General features: G+C 43.1%; 1 protein-coding gene and 1 long non-coding RNA gene across 3 annotated transcripts in view; both read left to right on the top strand.

Moving 5' to 3' along the window:
* The first annotated feature begins 11,380 nt into the window (after positions 1–11,380).
* Positions 11,381–20,022, top strand: part of CUL3 (cullin 3) — a 116,617-nt gene continuing 107,975 nt past the window's right edge. Inside the window, exon 1 of one of the 2 annotated variants that reach the window (XM_021924417.2) lies at positions 11,381–11,971. In XM_021924417.2, coding sequence (XP_021780109.1) covers positions 11,906–11,971 — 66 coding nt within the window. In that variant the 5' untranslated portion in view covers positions 11,381–11,905. The remainder of the gene's footprint in view (positions 11,972–20,022) is intronic. The other variant, XM_021924420.2, reaches the window with a different exon arrangement.
* On the top strand, positions 13,758–19,411 carry LOC108581431. The gene is made up of 2 exons (XR_001893641.3): positions 13,758–14,360; positions 16,792–19,411. It is a non-coding gene; the product is annotated as an uncharacterized LOC108581431 (long non-coding RNA).

Below are 20,022 nucleotides of genomic sequence, written 5' to 3'. Positions count from 1 at the left end.
TTGAACCTGGGAGGCAGAGGTTGCAATGAGCTGATATCGTGCCACTGCACTCCAGCCTGGGTGACACAGCACGACTCTGTCTCAATTAAAAGAAAAAAAGGAGGTTAGTAAATGTTTCCCAAAAAAGAAGCAATTAATTACAAATAAATCTGACCTGAAATACGAACTTCTATTCCCAAAGGGAAGTTTCCTTGTTATGCCAGCTGTTCACGTCTTAGGGAGACACATGCACTTTTGCTACCAAATAGTAAAGACAGGGTCAAGCGCTTGAGGGGTTCCACAATGACTGAATGCAAAACATTTTTGCATCAGTCAAGTATAAACATTTCTGCACTAAACATCCCAATACCAAATTCTCACATACCCCCTCACTCTTCTTAGGAGGGTCCAAAATGAACCCAAGATCACACTTTATTCTTTGGAGATGTCTTGATTAATTTGTAATGTAATGTGCCAGTTTCTTACCAACAAGCAGGAAATGAAGAACTGAATCCTAGCCTCCTTCTCAGGAGGCAGATTACGAGAAGAAGAGCTCCCAGAAGGCCACATGGGCCCCTCTCCTGAGAGTCTTATATTTGTGGTTTCTTACCCATATATTGGCTCAAGTAGGACACATACTTGAATCTGTCACATTATTTTTCACGTGTTTTATATAGATGTGTCTGTCTTACTAGAAAGTTTGGCAAAATGATAAGGCAGTTTCTTTTTCTTTTCTTGAGATAGGGTCTCACTCTATAGTCCAGGCTGATGTGCAGTGTTGCTATCACAGCTCACTGGAGCTCGACCTCCTGGGCTCAGGTGATCCTCCCACCTTAGCTTCCTGAATAGCTGGGACTATAAGCACACACCACATCTGGCTAACTTGAAAAAAAAAATTTTTCTGTAGGCTGGGTGCAGTGGCTCACACCTGTAATCTAAGCACTTTGGGAGGTCGAGGCTGGAGGATCACCCGAGGTCAGGAGTTTGAGATCAGCGGGCCAACATGGTGAAACCCTGTCTCTACTAAAAATACCCTGACTCTACTTGGGAGGCTGAGGCGAGAGAATGGCTTGAACCTGGGAGGTGGAGGTTGTAGTGATCCAAGATGGCGCCACTTTACTCCAGCCTGGGTGACAGAGCAAGACTCCATCTAAAAAAATATATAACAATTTTTTTTTTTTGTAGAGATGAGGCTTCATCATGTAGCCCAGGCTGGTCCCATAGTTATTTATTGAGTCTACCTGAGCATGAAGCTAATTTGGTTTCTGTGATTTTGTGTATTTGGTTTGCTTTATTTTTGGAGGAGAGCGCTTTAGAGGGTAAAGGGCTGCTTGCTCCCCAAGTTGCATTGCGTGGGCAACCACCTTGTTCTCATTTGCCTGTGGCTAGTTTAGTCTATAGATCACATAAAAGCTGGTAACAGGGAATAAGGTTTCTCCAAGAGCTTCTGAAAGAGCAGCCCACAACCCCTGACAGGAGAGTGCAGGTGTTTGCAGAAATGTGCATGCCCATGGTAACTTCTGCAACAGGCCTCACCTTTCCGTGGGGACCTGGCTATGAGGTACTTTTCTTTGCTCTCATCATCCGAGAACTGTTGTGGATGAGAACTATTCTTTCAGTGCAGTTTGAAGCCTGAGATCATGCACATTCATTAGCCAAACACTATTTTATACACACACACACACACACACACACACACTTCCTCGACATTTCCCTTCCTACTCATTAATCTCCATGTAAATCTCTTCAGAAACAGATAAACAAACATGCTCTGTACTAATAAGCGGTAGTGGTTGACTCCCAAGATCTATTCCACCTCTATGACTAGTATTAACTATGCCCGTACCCCTTGGCACTGAATGGATTAAAACAGGAATGTAACCTAGTCTTGGCTGATGAGCCATGGGAGAGAGTCTCCTGCCTTTGGGAACAGTTTCCCACCTCATAGTACAGACCCACAAGAAGGAGGCAGTCTCTCTTCTTCCTCTGGTCTGGACTTTGTTGTATCTGGGATACCTATAATGACTGCAGCCACCTTGCCACCAGGCAAGTAGGAGGCCAGGGCCAAGAAAACTGTCACAACGTTGGGCTGGAGCCCTGCGATGTAGCATGCCTGGAATCCATTCTGCCTCTGGACTTCGGCTATATGACATATTTGATTATGCCAGCTGGAGTTAGGTTTTCTGTTACTTGCGGTGGAAAGCAATTTAGCTGATTCAGATGCTATTTAGTTGCTATAACAGAATACCTGAGAGTGAGCAATTTATAAAGAAACAAGGTTTATTTAGCTCACAGTTCTGTAGCCTGGAAAGTACAGAAAGCATGGTGCTAGCATCTGCTTGGCCTATGATGAGGGCCATGAGCTAGGTCAAAACATGATGAGGATCAAAGGGGAAGTGAACATGTGTACAGAGAGATCAAGGAGGAGGAGGAACCTCACTTTATAACAACCTCCTTTCAGAGGATTTTTTTTTTTTTTTTGAGACGATGTCTCACTCTGTCACCCAAGCTGGAGTGCAGCAGCACGATCATGGCTCACTGCAGCCTTGACTTCTCAGACTCAGGTGATTCTCCCATCTCAGCCTCTCAAGTAGCTGAGACTACAAGCACACGTCACCATACCCAGGTAATTGTGTGTGTGTGTGTGTGTGTGTGTGTATTTTTAGCAGAGGTGGGTATTCGCCATGTTGCCCGGGCTGGTCTTGAACTCCTGAGCTCAAGAGATCCGTCCACCTTGGTCTCTCAAATTGCTGGGATTACAGGCTTGAGTCACTGCACTTAGCCAGGGGAATCTATTCCTGGAGCACTAGTCCAGTCTTGTGAGAGTGAGAACTCACTACAGCAAGAATGGCACCAAGTCATTCATGGGGATCCGCCCCCATGATTCAAACACCTCCTAAGAGGCCCCACCTCCAACACCGCCACATTGGGGATCACATTTCAACATGACTTTTTTTTTTTTTTTTTTTTTTTTGAGACGGAGTCTCGCTCTGTCGCCCAGGCTGGAGTGCAGTGGCCGGATCTCAGCTCACTGCAAGCTCCGCCTCCCGGGTTTACGCCATTCTCCTGCCTCAGCCTCCCGAGTAGCTGGGACTACAGGCGCCCGCCACCTCGCCCGGCTAGTTTTTTGTATTTTTTTAGTAGAGACGGGGTTTCACCGTGTCAGCCAGGATGGTCTCGATCTCCTGACCTCGTGATCCGCCCGTCTCGGCCTCCCAAAGTGCTGGGATTACAGGCTTGAGCCACCGCACCCGGCCTCAACATGACTTTTGATGGAAACAAAAAAACCATATCCAAACTACAGCAGATGCAGTATAATTTTCACGGGCAAACTTAATTGTTAGCAGTCATCTAATGTCATGTATTTCTCCAATTACTCATCTACTCTATTGCTTTGAGTAATTATAATTACTAATATGCTTTGAGTTCAAAGGTATTAGTTGTTGATATAGAGGAGAGTCTGCTGACTTGTTTTAAAAAGCAGTATTTCGCCGGGCGCGGTGGCTCACGCCTGTAATCCCAGCACTTTGGGAGGCCGAGGCCGGTGGATCACAGGGTCAGGAGATCAAGACCATCCTGGCTAACACAGTGAAATCCTGTCTCTACTAAAAATACAAAAACAAAATTAGCTGGGCATGGTGGTGGGCACCTGTAGTCCCAGCTACCCAGGAGGCTGAGTCAGGAGAATGGCATGAACCTGGGAGGCGCGGCTTGCAGTAAGCCGAGATCACGCCTGTGCACTCCAGCCTGGGCAACAGAGTGAGACTGTCTCAAAAAATAAAAAAATAAAAAATAATAATAACATAAAAAGCAATATTGCTTGTATTCAACTAATTTGTAATCCTTCTCTATCCCTCCCACAATTGCTCATTAGCATGTAGCACTGGTTAGTGTAACACTGGGGGTAGCCATGAAAATTCATCAAAAACCAATGGGCCAGGCGCGGTGGCTCACGCCTGTAATCCCAGCACTTTGGGAGGCCGAGGTGGGTGGATCACGAGGTCACGAGATCGAGACCATCCTGGCTAACACTGTGAAACCCCATCTCTACTAAAAACACAAAAAATTAGCCGGGTGTGGTGGTGGGCACCTGTAATCCCAGCTACTCAGGAGGCTGAGGCAGGAGAATGGCCTGAACCCAGGAGGCGGAGCTTGCGGTGAGCTGAGATCGTGCCACTGCACTGCAGCCTGGGCGACAGAGCGAGATTCCGTCTCAAAAAAAAAAACCCTTCTTTCCTAAAAATACAAAAAATTTGCTGGGCATAGTGGCCCACGCCTGTAGTCCCAACTATTCAGGAGGCTGAGGCATAAGAAATGCTTGGATCCAGAAGGTGGAGGTTACAGTGAGCTGAGATCGCACCACTGCACTCCAGCTTGGGAGACAGGGCAAGACTCTCTCCACAAAAAAAAAAAAAAAAAAAAAAAAAAAGGCAGAAACTAGTAAACATGCATGTATCACTTACCAAACCTAGATTGAAAAAACAAAGACGAGATTAGAAATTAATCATAAAATAACTTCTAATATTCTTTGAGTTCAAAGTATGTGTGGGGTGTTGTGTTAAATACTTTATCTACATTATTTGATTTAATTCTCAAACTAGTCTTATGAGGTTGGTACTATTATCAGCCTAATTTTACTAACGAGAATAAATGGGGCTCACTTCACACACTGCAGAATTTGGATTAGAACCCAGATAGTCTGACTCCAGGACTGGCACTTTTAACCATGGTGCTCTATTTAGTTTCACACTTTAAAGTATGAGTTAACATGGCAATGCACAGAGCCACTGCTAATCTACGTGGTGGCTTTGTGCAAATCAGAAAAAAACAAAAGGCCCTGCCCACCTCCAGAGCAAATGCAGCTCCACAGCTTCAAAGCTTCGAGTGGAGGTGGCGTCTCTGACCAAGCAAACAGGTGCTACGTCCTCCAGGTGATAACGGCCCTTGCAGGGCACAGGCCTTGGAAACACAGGCCTAGTCTCCATTTGCCTCCTTAGCTAGACACCTCCCTACAGTGTACAGACTCTATAACTCTATGAGGGGCTTTACCATAATTTATATTAATGTACGTTTTTTACTGTTACCACTCTAAGGGTTTGTTTACAAGCTCTCCACACGAACATCCCTTGTTAGCCTCTCCAGATCTAATGTCCGCCTTTCTCCACCCTGGACAGTTGTACCCTTGTGACTTTTATGGATTCCATCAATGGCTCCCTTGAGCTCTGGCTTCCAGTTAGGTTCATACAACGGGAGGCACCAGTCAGAAATCCCACAGAAGGAGGAAAGTGAGGCGGGTATTTTGTCTGTGGGCAGCCTTCTCACTGTGCCAGAAAGCATCAGTAGCTTTGGTTCCCCGCTAACGCCTCAGTTTGTCAGGCAGCTCTCTCCCACAGTAACAGCAAGAATCTCTGGTGGGCCACTTCTCCCCTTTTGCCCTTCAAGTCTGGAAGCGGTGCAAGGTCCCCCGCTGTTGCTAGTCCTAAGATGCTTCATCATCCCTTGATCACGCTCTATCTCTACCCATACTCTATGAAAGTCCCGTAGTTAAACTTCCCAATTTCCCTGTTGGAGTGAGCCATCTGTTTCCTGCCAGGACGTTGAGTGACACATGGGGGAAACAAACTTTCACTATTTTAAGCAAAAATGGAATTTGGGGAAGGCATGTTTGGAGTCACAGAAACTAGGGGAGGTAGGAGGACCAGGGTTGGAGATGAAGCAGGAACCAGAGGACAGCTGGAAAGTCGAGGAGCAGGAATTGCAACTAAAGTGATTCTGTGGCAAGAGCCCAGGTCACCCACTGCCACTGCTTGAGTGCCCACCAACCATCCTGTGTCCTTCAGTTACCTACTCAACAGTCAGAGCTTCTAGGAGAGAGTCTGATTGCCTGTGTCTCCCTATACCTCCACTCCCAGGCCAAACTGGGCAGAGGACAGGAAAGATCAGGCCCCTCTGACTACCGTGGTAGGAAGTGGAAGCCACTATCCACCAAGACCACACCCAGTGGGTGATTCCTTTAAAACAAGAGACCAGGGTACTAATAGAAAATACCTCCTCCCCTCCCCAAGAAAGGACAAACATCACTATACTACTTAACAGAAGAATATGAAACCGCCTTTACAACAAGCATCTAAAGTAGTTTTTTTCCTCAAAAAAACCCAAAGATTCATGTAGAGATAGCCACTTCTCAATGAGAATTTCAGTAACAGAGAAGTTCCATACCATTTTCAACCAATGTCTCAAAAATGAAAATTCTTTAAAAGGTTTTTAACTAGGTTTGATGTCAAGTTGCTGGTTTTATCCTAATAAGGTGTCCACTTGTCACACCATTGCAGAATTGCCCATTAAAGGGATTCTTTTGCCCAATATCCAGCCATGAAAAAATGAGAGGACTCAGAGACCAATAACTTAAAAATCAATTTACTCTAGGAATTCATGTCATCTATTTCAGGCTAGAAATAGGTCCCAACAATTTTTTTTTTTTTTTTGAGACGGGGTTTTGCTCTTAGGGTCCAGGTTGGAGTGCAGTGGCACGATCTTGGCTCACTGCAACCTCTACCTCCCACGTTTCAAGTAATTCTCCCGCCTCAGCCTCCAAAGTAGCTGGGATTACAGGTGCCCGCCACCACACCTGGCTAATTTTTTTTTTTTGTATTTTTAGTAGAGACGGGGTTTCACCACATTGGCCAGGCTGGTCTTGAACTCCTGACCTCAGGTGATCCTCCCACCTCAGCCTCCCAAAGTACTGGGATTACAGGCATGAGCCACCATGCCTGGCCTGGCCCCAACAATTTTTATATCTTTTAGTCTCTTAAAGGTTCTTTTCTTTATGAGGGCTCCTTCTCTCAGATTCTGATTTCTACCAGCTCTAGATATAAGAGTTAAGAATATAGTTTTTTTAGGAACTGAAGACAAATAGCTTATTAAAGAGGTTTAAAGATAATGCCACTGCCAGGCACGGTGGTTCACATCTGTAATCCCAGCACTTTGGGAGGCCGAGGTGGGTGGATCACAAGGTCAGGAGTTTGAGATCAGCCTGGCCAGCATGGTGAAACCCGATCTCTACTAAAAATACAAAAAATTAGCCAGGCATGGTGACACACACCTGTAGTCCCAGCTACTCGGGAGGCTGAGGCAGGAGAATTGCTTGAACCCAGCAGGCAGAGGTTGCAGTGAGCTGAGGTCCCACCACTGCACTCAAGCCTGGGCAACAGAGCGAGACTCCATTTCAAAAAAAAAAAGATAATGCTATTCTATTACATTTGTCCACTGTAGTATTTATAATTCATACAATTACTAAATCTAACATAAAATTTAGACCATTACTTTTATAGCTCTTTTGGCACAATGTTTATCTCAACTCCAAAATTAACTTACTTCACCAAGACAGAGCTGATGAGTTACAAACTTCAACGTATACTTTACTTGTCATGAATGAAAGCAATACATACTCATAACTGTCCCCTAGAGGTTTCTTGATACATTTACTGTTACAATGGTATCAATAAGAAGAAATTATTTTTCTTTGAAATAAGATTACATAGATGCCATGCCTATATTTTTAAATTGAGAATCTATATTATGTTAAATTGGTTTGGTTGGTTGTGTAGATATTTTTATTTACAAAATGTTAATTTATTGGGTACATGTGGAACAAACAGACTGTCCAAGCCAACCAGAACATTTACAGAGCTGCCAGGGAGATGATTTTCTTTTGTATGACCATTTGATGAAAACCTGAGATGGATTTTTATGATATAATCAGACATTTAACATTTTTTAGTTTAAGATGTAACTTGTCTCATATGCTTATGTGTCTCATATGCTTCTTGTCTCAATGATATAAGAAAAATTTTAAGGACACAGTAGAAAAGTTGCATGGAGAAGGCCTACAATTTTCACATATTTAAGCATTTGTGGTTATGTTCTCAATGGGGTATTCACCGACAATATGTCATCTTATAATGCACATGTACATGCTACTACCCTAAATATATACAACTCCACATCTAATGGCCTATAATACTTATTAGTTGCCTAGTAGAGACAAGAAAGTAGAAGATCTAGCCCTTCCATTCCAGGAGCTGATAATATCTATACATCTTTGCCTTCCAACTTGAAAAACATTTTCTTTCTCTTAACATAGTCTTGGTCTACTCAAAACCATTGAACGGGTCTTTCAAATGGAAATGGTAGGCTTCGAGCTATTTTAATAACCAATATCTGTACAATAAAATCAGCAGATCTGAAACCCTGATTAAAGTGACTTGGTATCCTGAATACCTAGAAACTGATGGTCGAGAAGAGGCTATTACTTCCTTTTACCAGCTCCTCACACCTTATATTGCTCTTTTACAGACTGGGATGTAGAAAAGGGGCTGGCCCACCCAAATGCCTGATCTCTCTGAATGCACGTGCTCCATATGCATAAATGGAAAGAATAAATCGAAATGAGGCCACTGTTTTCCTGTTTTCCTGTGTCAGGACACTGTCAGCATGAGTAGGAATATCAATCGCCAGGCATGCAAGATCTAGTGAGTTCCTATTCCAGTGCTGCTTTCTCTGCTAGATCAGGTGGCAGTTTGCAGAAAAGCAACATCCTGAAAGTTTATTTGCTATTTGCAAGTCAGGGAATATGACTGGGCACAGAAAAATAGTCTACTGCTGCTTCAGAAAGTATTTCATAGACATTTTGAGGATGTTGCTTCCATAGGAAAGAAAATATCTGATTTCTGGACTGAAGTATATACAAAGTTGGGGCCAAATCCAACGTGGGTCTGTCGTTTACAAACCGTGAGATGTGAAAAAGGATGTGATGGCAGGTCCCATCTGTTTCATTCACCCTAGTTCCTGACATACAGTAGCCATTCAATAATAATTATTGAATAAATGAATAACTGAACAAATAAATGAGCAGATTTCTTAATGACAAATTCATTTTGAAGCATTTTTCTGATCCTTGGTGGTTAAAAGCCTAAGGGAAGCCATAATTCACAGTGATTCTTTTAGATGCAGCTAAATTTTGGTTAAGCAACACCAATATATGAAAATCTGGGTTCACAAAATAAATACATTAGAGTTACTATACTTACTATATGCTTTACAATTAAGTTGAAATATACCTTAATGTAGTGGGTTTCTAAATGCTGGCCCATGAGGTCTCCTTAGGTTCACAGTTAAATATGAAAAATTAGTGTGACATATTGTTCATCATGAGGCTGTTCAATTCAAGGAACTGTCCTTTATTCAAAAATGAATCTTCCCCCATTTCTGAGGTTAAAATACTTTTTAATAAATGATGGGCATAATCTATGCTAGTTGTTCCTTTTTAATACTCTTGCCAATATAAAGTTGCCAAACCTATATTGACTCCCTTGCTTATCAGAAAATATTTTATTAGTCTGAGAGATCCAAATGTCGGCGACTGGCTTAGTTTCAAAATATGACTCATTTTATAAAAGCATACAAGTGCTTTTGTTGTTGTTGTTTTTTAGAAACTTATCTATTGAATAAAGGAAGTAGTATAACCTTGGCTTTAATGCCCATGTTAATGACAGCCAACAGGTGGTAAGTTGCTGCTCCATGCCTAGCTCTCAGGGCTTTTCAAAACGTATTCATCCATTTAAATTTCACAGTAGCCCAAGGAGGAAGTATTGTTATTGTCTCCGTTTCACAGATGAGGAATTCTAAGGATTGTCAACTCCATGCCCCAAAGGATGCACAACACAGCTAGCAAAGTGGCAGAATTGAGATTCAAACAATGGCTCCAAGAACATATATTCTTTTTTAAAATGTATTTTTTTGGTTTCTTTTTTTGATTCCTCAGAGATCCCTACTCTGAACATATATTCTTACATTACAAAGAAACTGGGTCATATGAGAGTACAACCAAGAGAAAAACATTGTTTGTTATTATATTATAATGTTATGGAAATGGAGGTTCAATTAGCGTAGAGATTATAAACTCCTCTTCAAGACTGACATTATCTTACACTGAAGTCAGAGCCTCTCCCAATCTTAATCAACTTAATTCTTGATAACCTATTTTTAGCTTCAGTATTTGCAGATATTGTCTTAAGCAACATTGTTGCTTAAGCTCCTGTTTTAATTAGCCAATTCCAAAAAACTCCCACAAGAAAAAACCAAGAAAATACGGTATTTGCAATGGGGTGTTTCAACCAAGAAGGGGCTTTAAGCGCAACACTCAAAAGCCTAGACATCAGGATTAAGTTAATTTAGGGCAAATTCAACCTTATAGTCAACAAATAAGTGTATTTCACTTTATATTGTTTGTTATGTAAAAGTATTAAAATACCAGCTTCTAAATGTAGCTATCCATCCCCCAAACAGATGCTTCTTTAAAATAGGAAGAACACAAACTTTAGTAGAAACTCACATATTCCCTTGCAGAGTCAGAAACCCAAACATAACAGCAATTGGGCAAGTAGGTAAATGAGGAAGTACAATTCATAATAAATGGACAGCAAAACCGATGAGTCAAATTAGACATTTTGACTATAAAGCGACCAAACGCCTCTCCCCAAAAACCAAAAGCCACAACCTTTTCAAATATACAGCAACTGAATCAGACGGTAATTTTGGCTTTAAAAATCTACAATACTCTTGGTAATGCTAGAAATGATTTATCTGGTAGGTTAAAGTTAGGTATCTATCATTCCACTTAACATCATTTACCAAATGCTGCATTTCATTAATGGAGCTGTCAGTTTATTCTGATAGTAATGAAAAACAGGTTTTAACATGAATAAGCCCTGGGTCCACCAGAAAATAACAGTGAATCAAGAGGTCCTGAGGTTTATGCAGTTTAAGGTAACTCTGTAGATTAAATTTCCACCCTCCAGTCCTGAGAGCTGTGGTGTACACCCTCAGTCCGAATACCTTGTTGAGCATACAGGACAGTCATTTCCGACACTGCAGGTAACTCCTGCACAGACTCTTCATTCAAGTTGCTGGCTTCTGCTCAAGTACCCATCCCTAGCCCACATGCCCTAGAAAAACATAGGAACCAGTTCGGGACGTAGTTATCCATCCAGCACCCTACGCTCCTCCCCAAGACTATCCTCCTGCCATCCCAGCTCAGTGGGGCCCAGCCCACTACAATCCAGCTCCCGCTCTCCGAACTTCCCCCGCCCACTCTCCCCACGTGACCAGGACCCTCCCAACCGCCGCCTCGAGTTCCACCAATCAGCAACCACCTCCGCCCAGAATCCGGGACCTGGCGCTCCTCTTTCAAAAAGGCAGCTTAATCCTCCCGCCCTCAGCCACGCCCCCTTTCCGCTTCCCCGCCCCGCCGGTCCCTCCCACTTCCCTCAATTCCCTGTTCCCCTCCTCCCCTCCGGTGGCGCCCTCCCGCTCCCGGGCTTCGCCCCGCCCCACCAGGGGCAGCGCGCTCGCTCTCTTCTCGCGAGATCTGAGCTTCCCCGCCGCGGCCGCCGGGCTCCCCCTCCCGTCCTCCCACCTCCCTCCCCCGACATCTCTCACTCTCCGGCTCTCCTCCCTCCCTCCTCCCCCCTCCACCCTCTGGGCCGGATCTCGTCTCGCTCAGGCGGAGGAGGAGAAGGAGGAGGAGGAGGACGACGTTCGGCCTGCGCAGTGAGATGTTTGTCCGTCGCCGCCGCCGCCGCCATCGCGGAGGAGCGCGATAAAGGGAGCAGAGCCGGGCGTGAGGGGGACCCTGCGGAGCCACCGCGCCAGCGCAGCCCCCCAGCCGCGTCGGAGCAGCCGGAGCCCGAGCCGCCGCCGCCGCCCCCGCCGCCGCCGCGGCTGCCCAGGGGCCGGCCAGCTCCCCAGCCCTGCCCGGGGGCCGCGCCGCCCCCAGCGTCGCCCCTCGCCTGCCTGCCCGCCTTAAATGTGACACCGGCGTCGCGGAGCGCGACCTGAAGCCGCCGCCGGGGAGGGGACGAGCACCATGTCGAATCTGAGCAAAGGCACGGGCAGCCGGAAGGACACCAAGATGCGGATCCGGGCCTTTCCGGTGAGTCTCTCCTCGGCGTCCGGGACCCCGGGGCCGGGGGCCGGGCCGAGAGCCGCACGCGAGGCCCGGGCTGAAGTCCCCCAACAGGCCGCAGGCCCGGCCTCCCCTCCCCCACGCTCGCCGGCCGCGGGGCGCGAGCCTTCCCGGCAACCTGGCGGCGCGGGGCCCCGGCGCGGCCGCCCTCCCGGGCCGTTCCCCGCGCCGGGAGTCCGGGCCTGGCGCCGCGCCCCCGTCCGGGAGTTGCTTCTTCAGCCGCTCCACGGGCGTCGGCTGCGGCCGGGGCCCCTCGGCCGCCCCACGCCTCCCCACGTTGCCGTGGTTGTAGGCCCAGGCTCCGGCGCTGTTAGCAGCGGCGAAGTCTTCCCTGTGTGGGGCGTGTGTGGAACTTTTCACGTGGGGTTTCGTTACACTTTCAAAAATTACCCAGTCTAGCTTGTAAGGTGATGAAGGGGCTGCCCTCTCACTCTGCCCCCCTCCCCAGGCAGGGCTGTGCCATCAACCTGCCCCCGAAGCAGTGACAGTGGTTCCACGGAATGCTCAGTGGTCATAAACTAGTAACATTGGGTGTATTTATAGCGTCTTTCATCCTACAAGCCTCCTAAGCACTTTACAAACTGTTGTGCAGGATTGCCTCGCCACTCGGAGGAAGGCCGGGTGGGAGGAAGCAACAGAGAGCAAACCGGACAATTGGTTCTCCATTTCTCAGCCTTGGGAGCCCGAAGAATGAGTGTAGTCGCCTTGCAGAGTTGCTTTCTTTCATCACTTTCAGTGACAGCAAACGTGTTCTGTTCAGAAACCTTTTCTTTTTTGGCATTACGTTGTGTCGTAGCCTTGTGGTGTTTAGCATATAGGGTATAACTTTGGGTGTCATATCTGGTTCGTCCACCCTATGGCAAGCAATTAAAATGTATTGTTGTTAACAAACTGGACATACTTGCCTATGTCGCTACAATAAAAGGCGTACGTCAAGACAGACGAACTAGCAATCGGACAGAAGATTTTAAAAAACAAAATTAGAGAAAGATCTTGGTCTTCCCTTCTTAGATTCATAAATAGTTCGTATGATGTGCAGGCGAAAGAGGGAGGTTTGTTGTCACTTTTTAAAGAGTGCTTTTCCTGAAGTGCAGTTGCCTGAGAAAAGACTTATATTAATATGATTGCCCCAGTTGAGTCAAGTAATTTAGTCTCAGAGAACATGAGGACCTCTCTGAATTCCTAAAATTTAAAAGGATACAGCTCATGCAGAATTCTGAAATTGCAAGAACATAAATACTAAAATCAGTGTGCGAAAACCTCTGCTTTGTGTAAATAGGTACGGTGTATTTAGGAGAATTAAGTGTTTTGATAATAAAGAGTTTTGGAATGTTTCGAACTTTTTTCTAAGTAAACATGAGAAATGTTGACAAGCGAGTACTAACGAAGCTTACTAGTCTGTTTTCCCTTATGATTGGGCACAGAGCTGGGTTATGAATTTGTGATTAATATTAATTTTCCTGCTAAATTCTGATCACTTTAGAGTTTAGAATTACTTAGAATTTTATGAAGTTAATAGTTTTATACGACAGATTTTCTTTTTCTTTTCTTTTCTTTTTTTTTTTTTTTTGAGACAGTTTCGCTCTTGTTGCCCAGGCTGGAGTGCAATGGCGCGATCTCAGCTCCCAGCAACCTCCGCCTCCTGGGTTAAAGCGGTTCTCCTGCCTCAGCCTCTGAGTAGCTGGGATTACAGGCATGCGCCACTACACCTGGCTAATTTCGTATTTTTAGTAGAGACGAGGTTTCTCCCTATTGGTCAGGCTGGTCTCGAACTCCCGACCTCAGGTGATCCACCCACCTCGGCCTCCCAAAGTGCTGGGATTACAGGCGTGAGCCACCGCGCCCGGCCTATACAACAGATTTTCTAGGAGTGTTTGCGGCCTTACGCTACTCAATTCTTGAAGTCTTACGTTCTGAATAAGATTTTTTGCTAAAATGTGGAGGAACTCAAATTTGACATCAACTCACTCAAGTGAATGGCGTTCTGATTGACCAGCTGTACGTTCATCTATGTGTAATCAAACTCTGACCACTTCAGGTTTCCCTGCTCTTGCCTGTTTTGCCATCATTTAATTTGTTCAGTAAATATTGAATATTATGTGCCAGGCACTGTTCTGGGCGTCTGTCAGGATAGCTAGAAAGACCGAGATCCCTGCCTTCTGGAGCTAATATTGTTGGGAAGAAGAGGTGGGAGAGAATTTCATTATTCCTTTAGCTGACTAGTATAATAACGTTGTGTGATACGTTACCACATAATACTGGAACTTAATTTTTTTTTAGCTTCGTTATGATTATGAGCTAATTTGGACCCATTCTGTCTATGACTTTTGCAGGTTTTTCTGAAAACCTTACAGAAGTAAGTGACTAGTTTTGATACTCAGTAGTTAATAGCTGCTGATTTCTAAAAGAATTTTTCATTACTGTTTAATAAGTATTAATAACATTCATAAGTAGTTCCCATTGAAAAGAACTATTATAGTTTATGACCCTTTGTTACAAATATATATATGTCTCAGTGGTAGGATATTTCATAGTTTTATCTTGTTAACCGTGTGCTTATGGACCTTCAGAATTCCTGTCTTCCAGATTAGCAGTCTTGTGCATAACTACAGACTGCATGAGTTGCTGGTCAAAAGTAGTTAATGCATAGTATGCCATAAGGAAAAAATATGGCTGGGTGCAGTGGCTCACGCCTGTGATCCCAGCACTTTGGGAGGCGGAGACAGGTGGATCACCTGAGGTCAGGAGCTTGAGACCAGCCTGGCTGACATGATGAAATCCCATCTCTACTTAAAATACAAAAAAATCACGGGGTGTGGTGGTGGATGCCTAGTAATCCCAGCTACTTGGGAGGCTGAGGCTGGAAAATCGCTTGAACCTGTGAGGCCGAGGTTGCAGTGAGCTGAGATCGCGCCATTGCGCTCCAGCCTGGGCAACAAAAGCAAAACTGTCTCAAAAAAAAATTGTTTATGGTTATACATATGTACATCCTTAATTGTTTATGGATCCACATATGTACGTATTTTAAAATAACTGTATTTTACATCTGTTGTTTGGATATATAGTTACTATAATTTAAGGGAAACTATAGTTTCACCAAAAGTCCTAAGCACTCGGCTGGAGAAGGTGGTTCACACCTTCACACCTGTAATCCTAGCACTTTGGGAGAGGCAAGCCGGGTAGATCACCTGAGGTTAAGAGTTGGAGACCAGCCTTGCCAACATGCAAACCCCTGTCTCTACTAAAAATACAAAAATTTACCAGGTGTGGTGATCACACACCTATAATTCCAGCTACTCGGGAGCAAAGGCACGAGAATCATTTGAACCTGGGAGGCAGAGCTTGCAGTGAGCCAAGATCATGCCATTGTACTCCAGCCTGGACAACAGAGTAAGATTACTCTGTCTCATAAAAAAAAAAAAAGAAAAATTGTGTTTAAGGTGGACAACATGATGTGTTGATAATGTATACATTCTGACATGCTTACTACCATCAAGCTTAACACAAAATCACCTCTTTTTATTTTTATTTTTTTTTTGAAGTGGAGACTCGCTCTGTAGGCCAGGCTGAAGTGCAGTGGCACGATTTCGGCTCACTGCAACCTCTGCCTCCTGGGTTCAAGCGATTCTTCTGCCTCAGCCTCCCGAGTAGCTGGGATTACAAGCATGCACCACCACGCCTGGCTAGTTTTTGTATTTTTAGTAGAGACAGAGTTTCACCATTTTGATCAGGCTGGTCTTGAACTCCTGACCTCCTGATCCTCCCGCCTTGGCCTCTCAAAGTACTGGGATTACAGGTGTGAGCTACTGCGCCTGGCCAATAGTTCTGGTTTTTTTGTCTGCGTGATGAGAACAATTAAGATCTACTTCCTTAGCAAATTTAAAGTATATAATACAGTGTTATTAACTATTCTTACCGTGCTGCACATTTGATGTCCACAATTTATTCATCTTACAACTTGTACCCTTTGATCAAAATCCACCCCCCCATTTATTTCATTCCCCAGCGTGGGCCACAGAGCAAGACTCTGTCTTAAAAAAAATAAAAATAAAAAGTCTCAAGCACTCTTCTCAGGTTGTTTTACAAAATTAACTCGTAGAAAAGTATAGAATTATGTTTTGAGATTGTTTTGTTTTCATTGCAAAATAGAGTGGTAATTGAACTTACTGGATATTTTATAGATGCTACTCCAGATAAATTTCCATCAATAATGTCAGATTCTTTTTAGTGTTTTGAGTGCATTTTTTTTTTCTTTTTTGAGACAGAGTCTTGCTCTGTCGTCCAGGCTAGAGTGCAGTGGCATGATCTTGGCTCACTGCAGCCTCCACCTCCTGGGTTCAACCGATTCTTGTGTCTCAGCCTCCCGAGTAGCTGGGACTACAGGTTTGTGCCACCACATCTGGCTAATTTTTATATTTTAAGTAGTGATGAGGTTTCGCCATGTTGGCCAGGCTGGTCTTGAACTCCTGATCTCAGGTGATCCGCCCACCTCTCTTTCCCAAAGTGCTGGGATTATAGGTGTGGGCCACCGCATGCAGCCTTAGTGCATATTTTAAGTATCATTGTCTGTAGAAGTTATAATACACAGTTTAATGCACAATTTGCATTTTTAAGTAGACCTTTTCCTAGAAATTCTTTTTAAGATGGAAGACAATAAGGAAGTTTCTGTTTTTGTAAGCTGTTGACAAAGCAAAAGTTTATTCCAGTTTATAAGCTTTCGTGCATTGCACAAAGTATATTATTTCACATCTTTTTGATAATGTTTAAACTTTTATTTGCATGCGAAGAAACAACAAGGACCATATAACTTTTTAAAGAAAGGAGGCAGTAATTGTGAAACTCCTGGAAATAATGTGGGTCTGGATCAAATAATCTGCCCCAGGGAGTCTCTTTCTTACTCCTGAGCTTTGTTCCACCATGTAGGATTAGTTGCTGTCAGGTAAATCTTTTATTATCTTTATCTTTGAAAAGTGATTTCTTACCATTTTTACTGTATGGGGTTTTGTCCATATGGGTTTGAGGAGCTTGATTAGAATGGGAGGGGTTACATTTGAATGAAAATGCTGCCCTGTCCTCTGTCAAACAGTAATGAAGCCTTTCTTGGCCTAGCCTTCAGAGTTTGGGAAACCTGTTATGAAGGTGAGTGTCTCCAGAATGTAATCAGGCTCTTAAGATCTCTACCTTGGGGTCCTGGAAGTAGCTTCAGTTAGTTTATAAAAAGCTTGCTAACTCACCATGAGAAAGAGTGTTATGATGAAATGCCCACTCCCTAATGCTAGATGAACTCCACCTGTGTAGCATGGACAGCAACTGTTTGGAAGTGATTGTTGGCTGGAACATACAGAGACTCACATTAGTGAAACAGTTTTATGTTCATTTGTGATATACTTAACGGGAAAGAGTCTAAGGGCAGATGGGTACAGTTAATCTTTTTTTGTTTTTTTTTCTTCGAGCTACAGAAATGTTTGCTAGATTTGAGGGAACAGCCTCTATCTTCATAGTAGGTTTCTCTTTCTTAGGGAAGGTAGTTGTTGCATAGTACTACCTGGACTGGTACATAGAGGAAAGCTGGATGGTAGTCTTGCAGATCACACAGAGCAGAGAATTAATTATAAATTTGTTTTTCATTTTTCATGTTATGAAACAAGGTGAAACAGATTCATTAAAGTGTTACACTCAAACTGATACTGTTTATAGTTTTGGGACAGCCAGTATTGTCATAGCTGTTAGTACCCCTCTGACTTTAGAAGTTAGAAAAATAAAAGCATACAGTTGTTACTAACAAAGTATTTATTTTGCCTTGTTTTTCTAGATAGCAATTCAGAGGAACCTGGAAAATTATTAGTTCCAATAGTGAATTAGAAACTATTTAAGTAATATGAAATATAATGTAAAAATTTGGCTTTTTAAGTAATACGTAAGTCACAAACTTGATTCAGACAAATTAGAGACTGCTTCATTTGTTTGTACATCATTCATTAAATGAAGTTAAGGGATGAAAGCATTTGTCCAGTTCGGGAAGATTATATGATTAAGGCTAGAAAAAGTGGTATGCCTTTTCGTTATATTGTACATTGGGAGACTTCAGCGGTAATTTTTTGTTATTTTCATTCCAGAGTACATGGATGCTCTTAAGTAGTTTTGTTAGGTTTATATAAAAGTTACTGGACAATTTGTAGTTTTAAATAATGCAACTTTTTTAAAAAGTAGTTCTTGCTGGCCCATTGTAAGGTCAACAAAATGTAAAGGTATTACTAGTAAGAACAAATCACTGAGTTAACACATGGATTACAGTTAGTTATTAGTCTATCAGTGTTTTGTGAAAACTATTCAACCATAGTCTGTTAAAGCAATGAATTTATTTTAGTAACTTTTCTAATTATAACAATGACGTATATTCCTGGTAGAAAAATTGATAATTATCTAAATGTATAAATAGGGAAATAAAAAAAAATCACCTGTAATCCTAGCACTTGGAAACAACATTAACATTTTCATGTGTTTTTGGAATTTTAATTTCATACTCTTGGCTGAACACACAGTAAAATTAAAATAATCATTGTATATGCTGCTGTTAAAAATTTGCTGTAATTTTTGAAAACATAGGTTTTCATGACTATCATACTTTACTTCAGTTTGCTTAACTGTTTCCCTATTGCCAAATATTTGGTTGATTCCAGGGAGTCCATATTTTTTCTATTAAAGAAGATTGCAACTGTGACTATTTAGACACATAAATATTTGAGCCCGTCTCTGATTATGGAATTATTGAGCTGAACATAACTGAAATATATTACCTAATTGACCTCCATAAAGGTAATAATAATAGCTAACACTTTCTAAATGTTTATCATGTACTCTGCATGTCTAAACTTACTCATTTGAGCAACTCTATAGAATACTACTATTGTCTGTTCTACAGATGAGGCTTTGCAAGGCTAAATAATTTGCTTAAGATATTCTTCCAAGTGGCAGAACTAGGATTCTGACCCAAGCAATCTGGCTCTGAAGTGAGCACTCTTAAGAATTAATTGTATTTCCCAAGGTTGTATCAGTTTAACTTCTGTGTAGCAGTGTCTTACCCAACATAATGTATGTTTAATTTTATAGGTGAAAAAATAGTACTTTAATGCTTTAATTTGCATTTCTTTGACTACTTAGGAGAACAAAACTGTGAATAGAGAATTTTCATGTACTTTTGCACTGGAGAATTCAACATATGAATATAGGGATGTGACTAAAAAGTAAAGAGACTGAAAGCATAGTAGTTAAGAGTGTGGGCTTGAATACCAGCTCCACGTCTTTCTAGCTGCATCACCTTTTTTTTTTTTTTTTTGAGACAGTCTCGCTCTGTCACCCAGGCTGGAGTGCAGTGGCGTGATCTCAGCTCACTGCAACCTCCGCCTCCCAGTTTCATGCCATTCTCCTGCCTCAGCCTCCCGAGTAACTGGGACTACAGGTACCTGCCACCACGCCTGGCTAATTATTTGTATTTTTAGTAGTGACGGGGTTTCACCGTGTTAGCCAGGATGGTCTTGATCTCCTGAGCTCGTGATCTGTCTGCCTCTGCCTCCCACTGTGCTGGGATTACAGGCGTGAGCCACCGCGCCGGCCTCTAGCTGCATAACTTTTAACAAGTTAACTTAACTTCTTGTAGTTTCAGTTTTCCTCTATGTAAAACGAGACTGCTAATAAGACCCACCTTACAGGTTTGTTGTGTGATAAATAAAGCTTTAAAACAGAACTTAGCACATAGTTAACTATTGTTATACCAATATTTAGCCATGATTAGGCCAATATTAAAAATTGGATGTTATTTTTGCAAGCAGTTACATTGAATGCCATACACTTATTTGAGCGGTCCTGTCATATTATTGTACAACTTCTAGAACTTAAGTTTTGAAAAGCCTGCAGAGCCAGTTTGTGAATTGTGCTAAGAAAGCATTCTCAAAGGATATGGGTTTAGTACCACTGGGACACTTAAAGAATCCTGTTGGCTCTTGAGGGGTGGCTTCAAA

The sequence above is a fragment of the Papio anubis genome, chromosome 10, assembly GCF_008728515.1.
Source record: "Papio anubis isolate 15944 chromosome 10, Panubis1.0, whole genome shotgun sequence".
In the NCBI taxonomy this organism is placed as follows: domain Eukaryota; kingdom Metazoa; phylum Chordata; class Mammalia; order Primates; family Cercopithecidae; genus Papio; species Papio anubis.
Note: the sequence above shows the minus strand (reverse complement) of the source record. Positions and strands in the feature narration are given on the sequence as shown.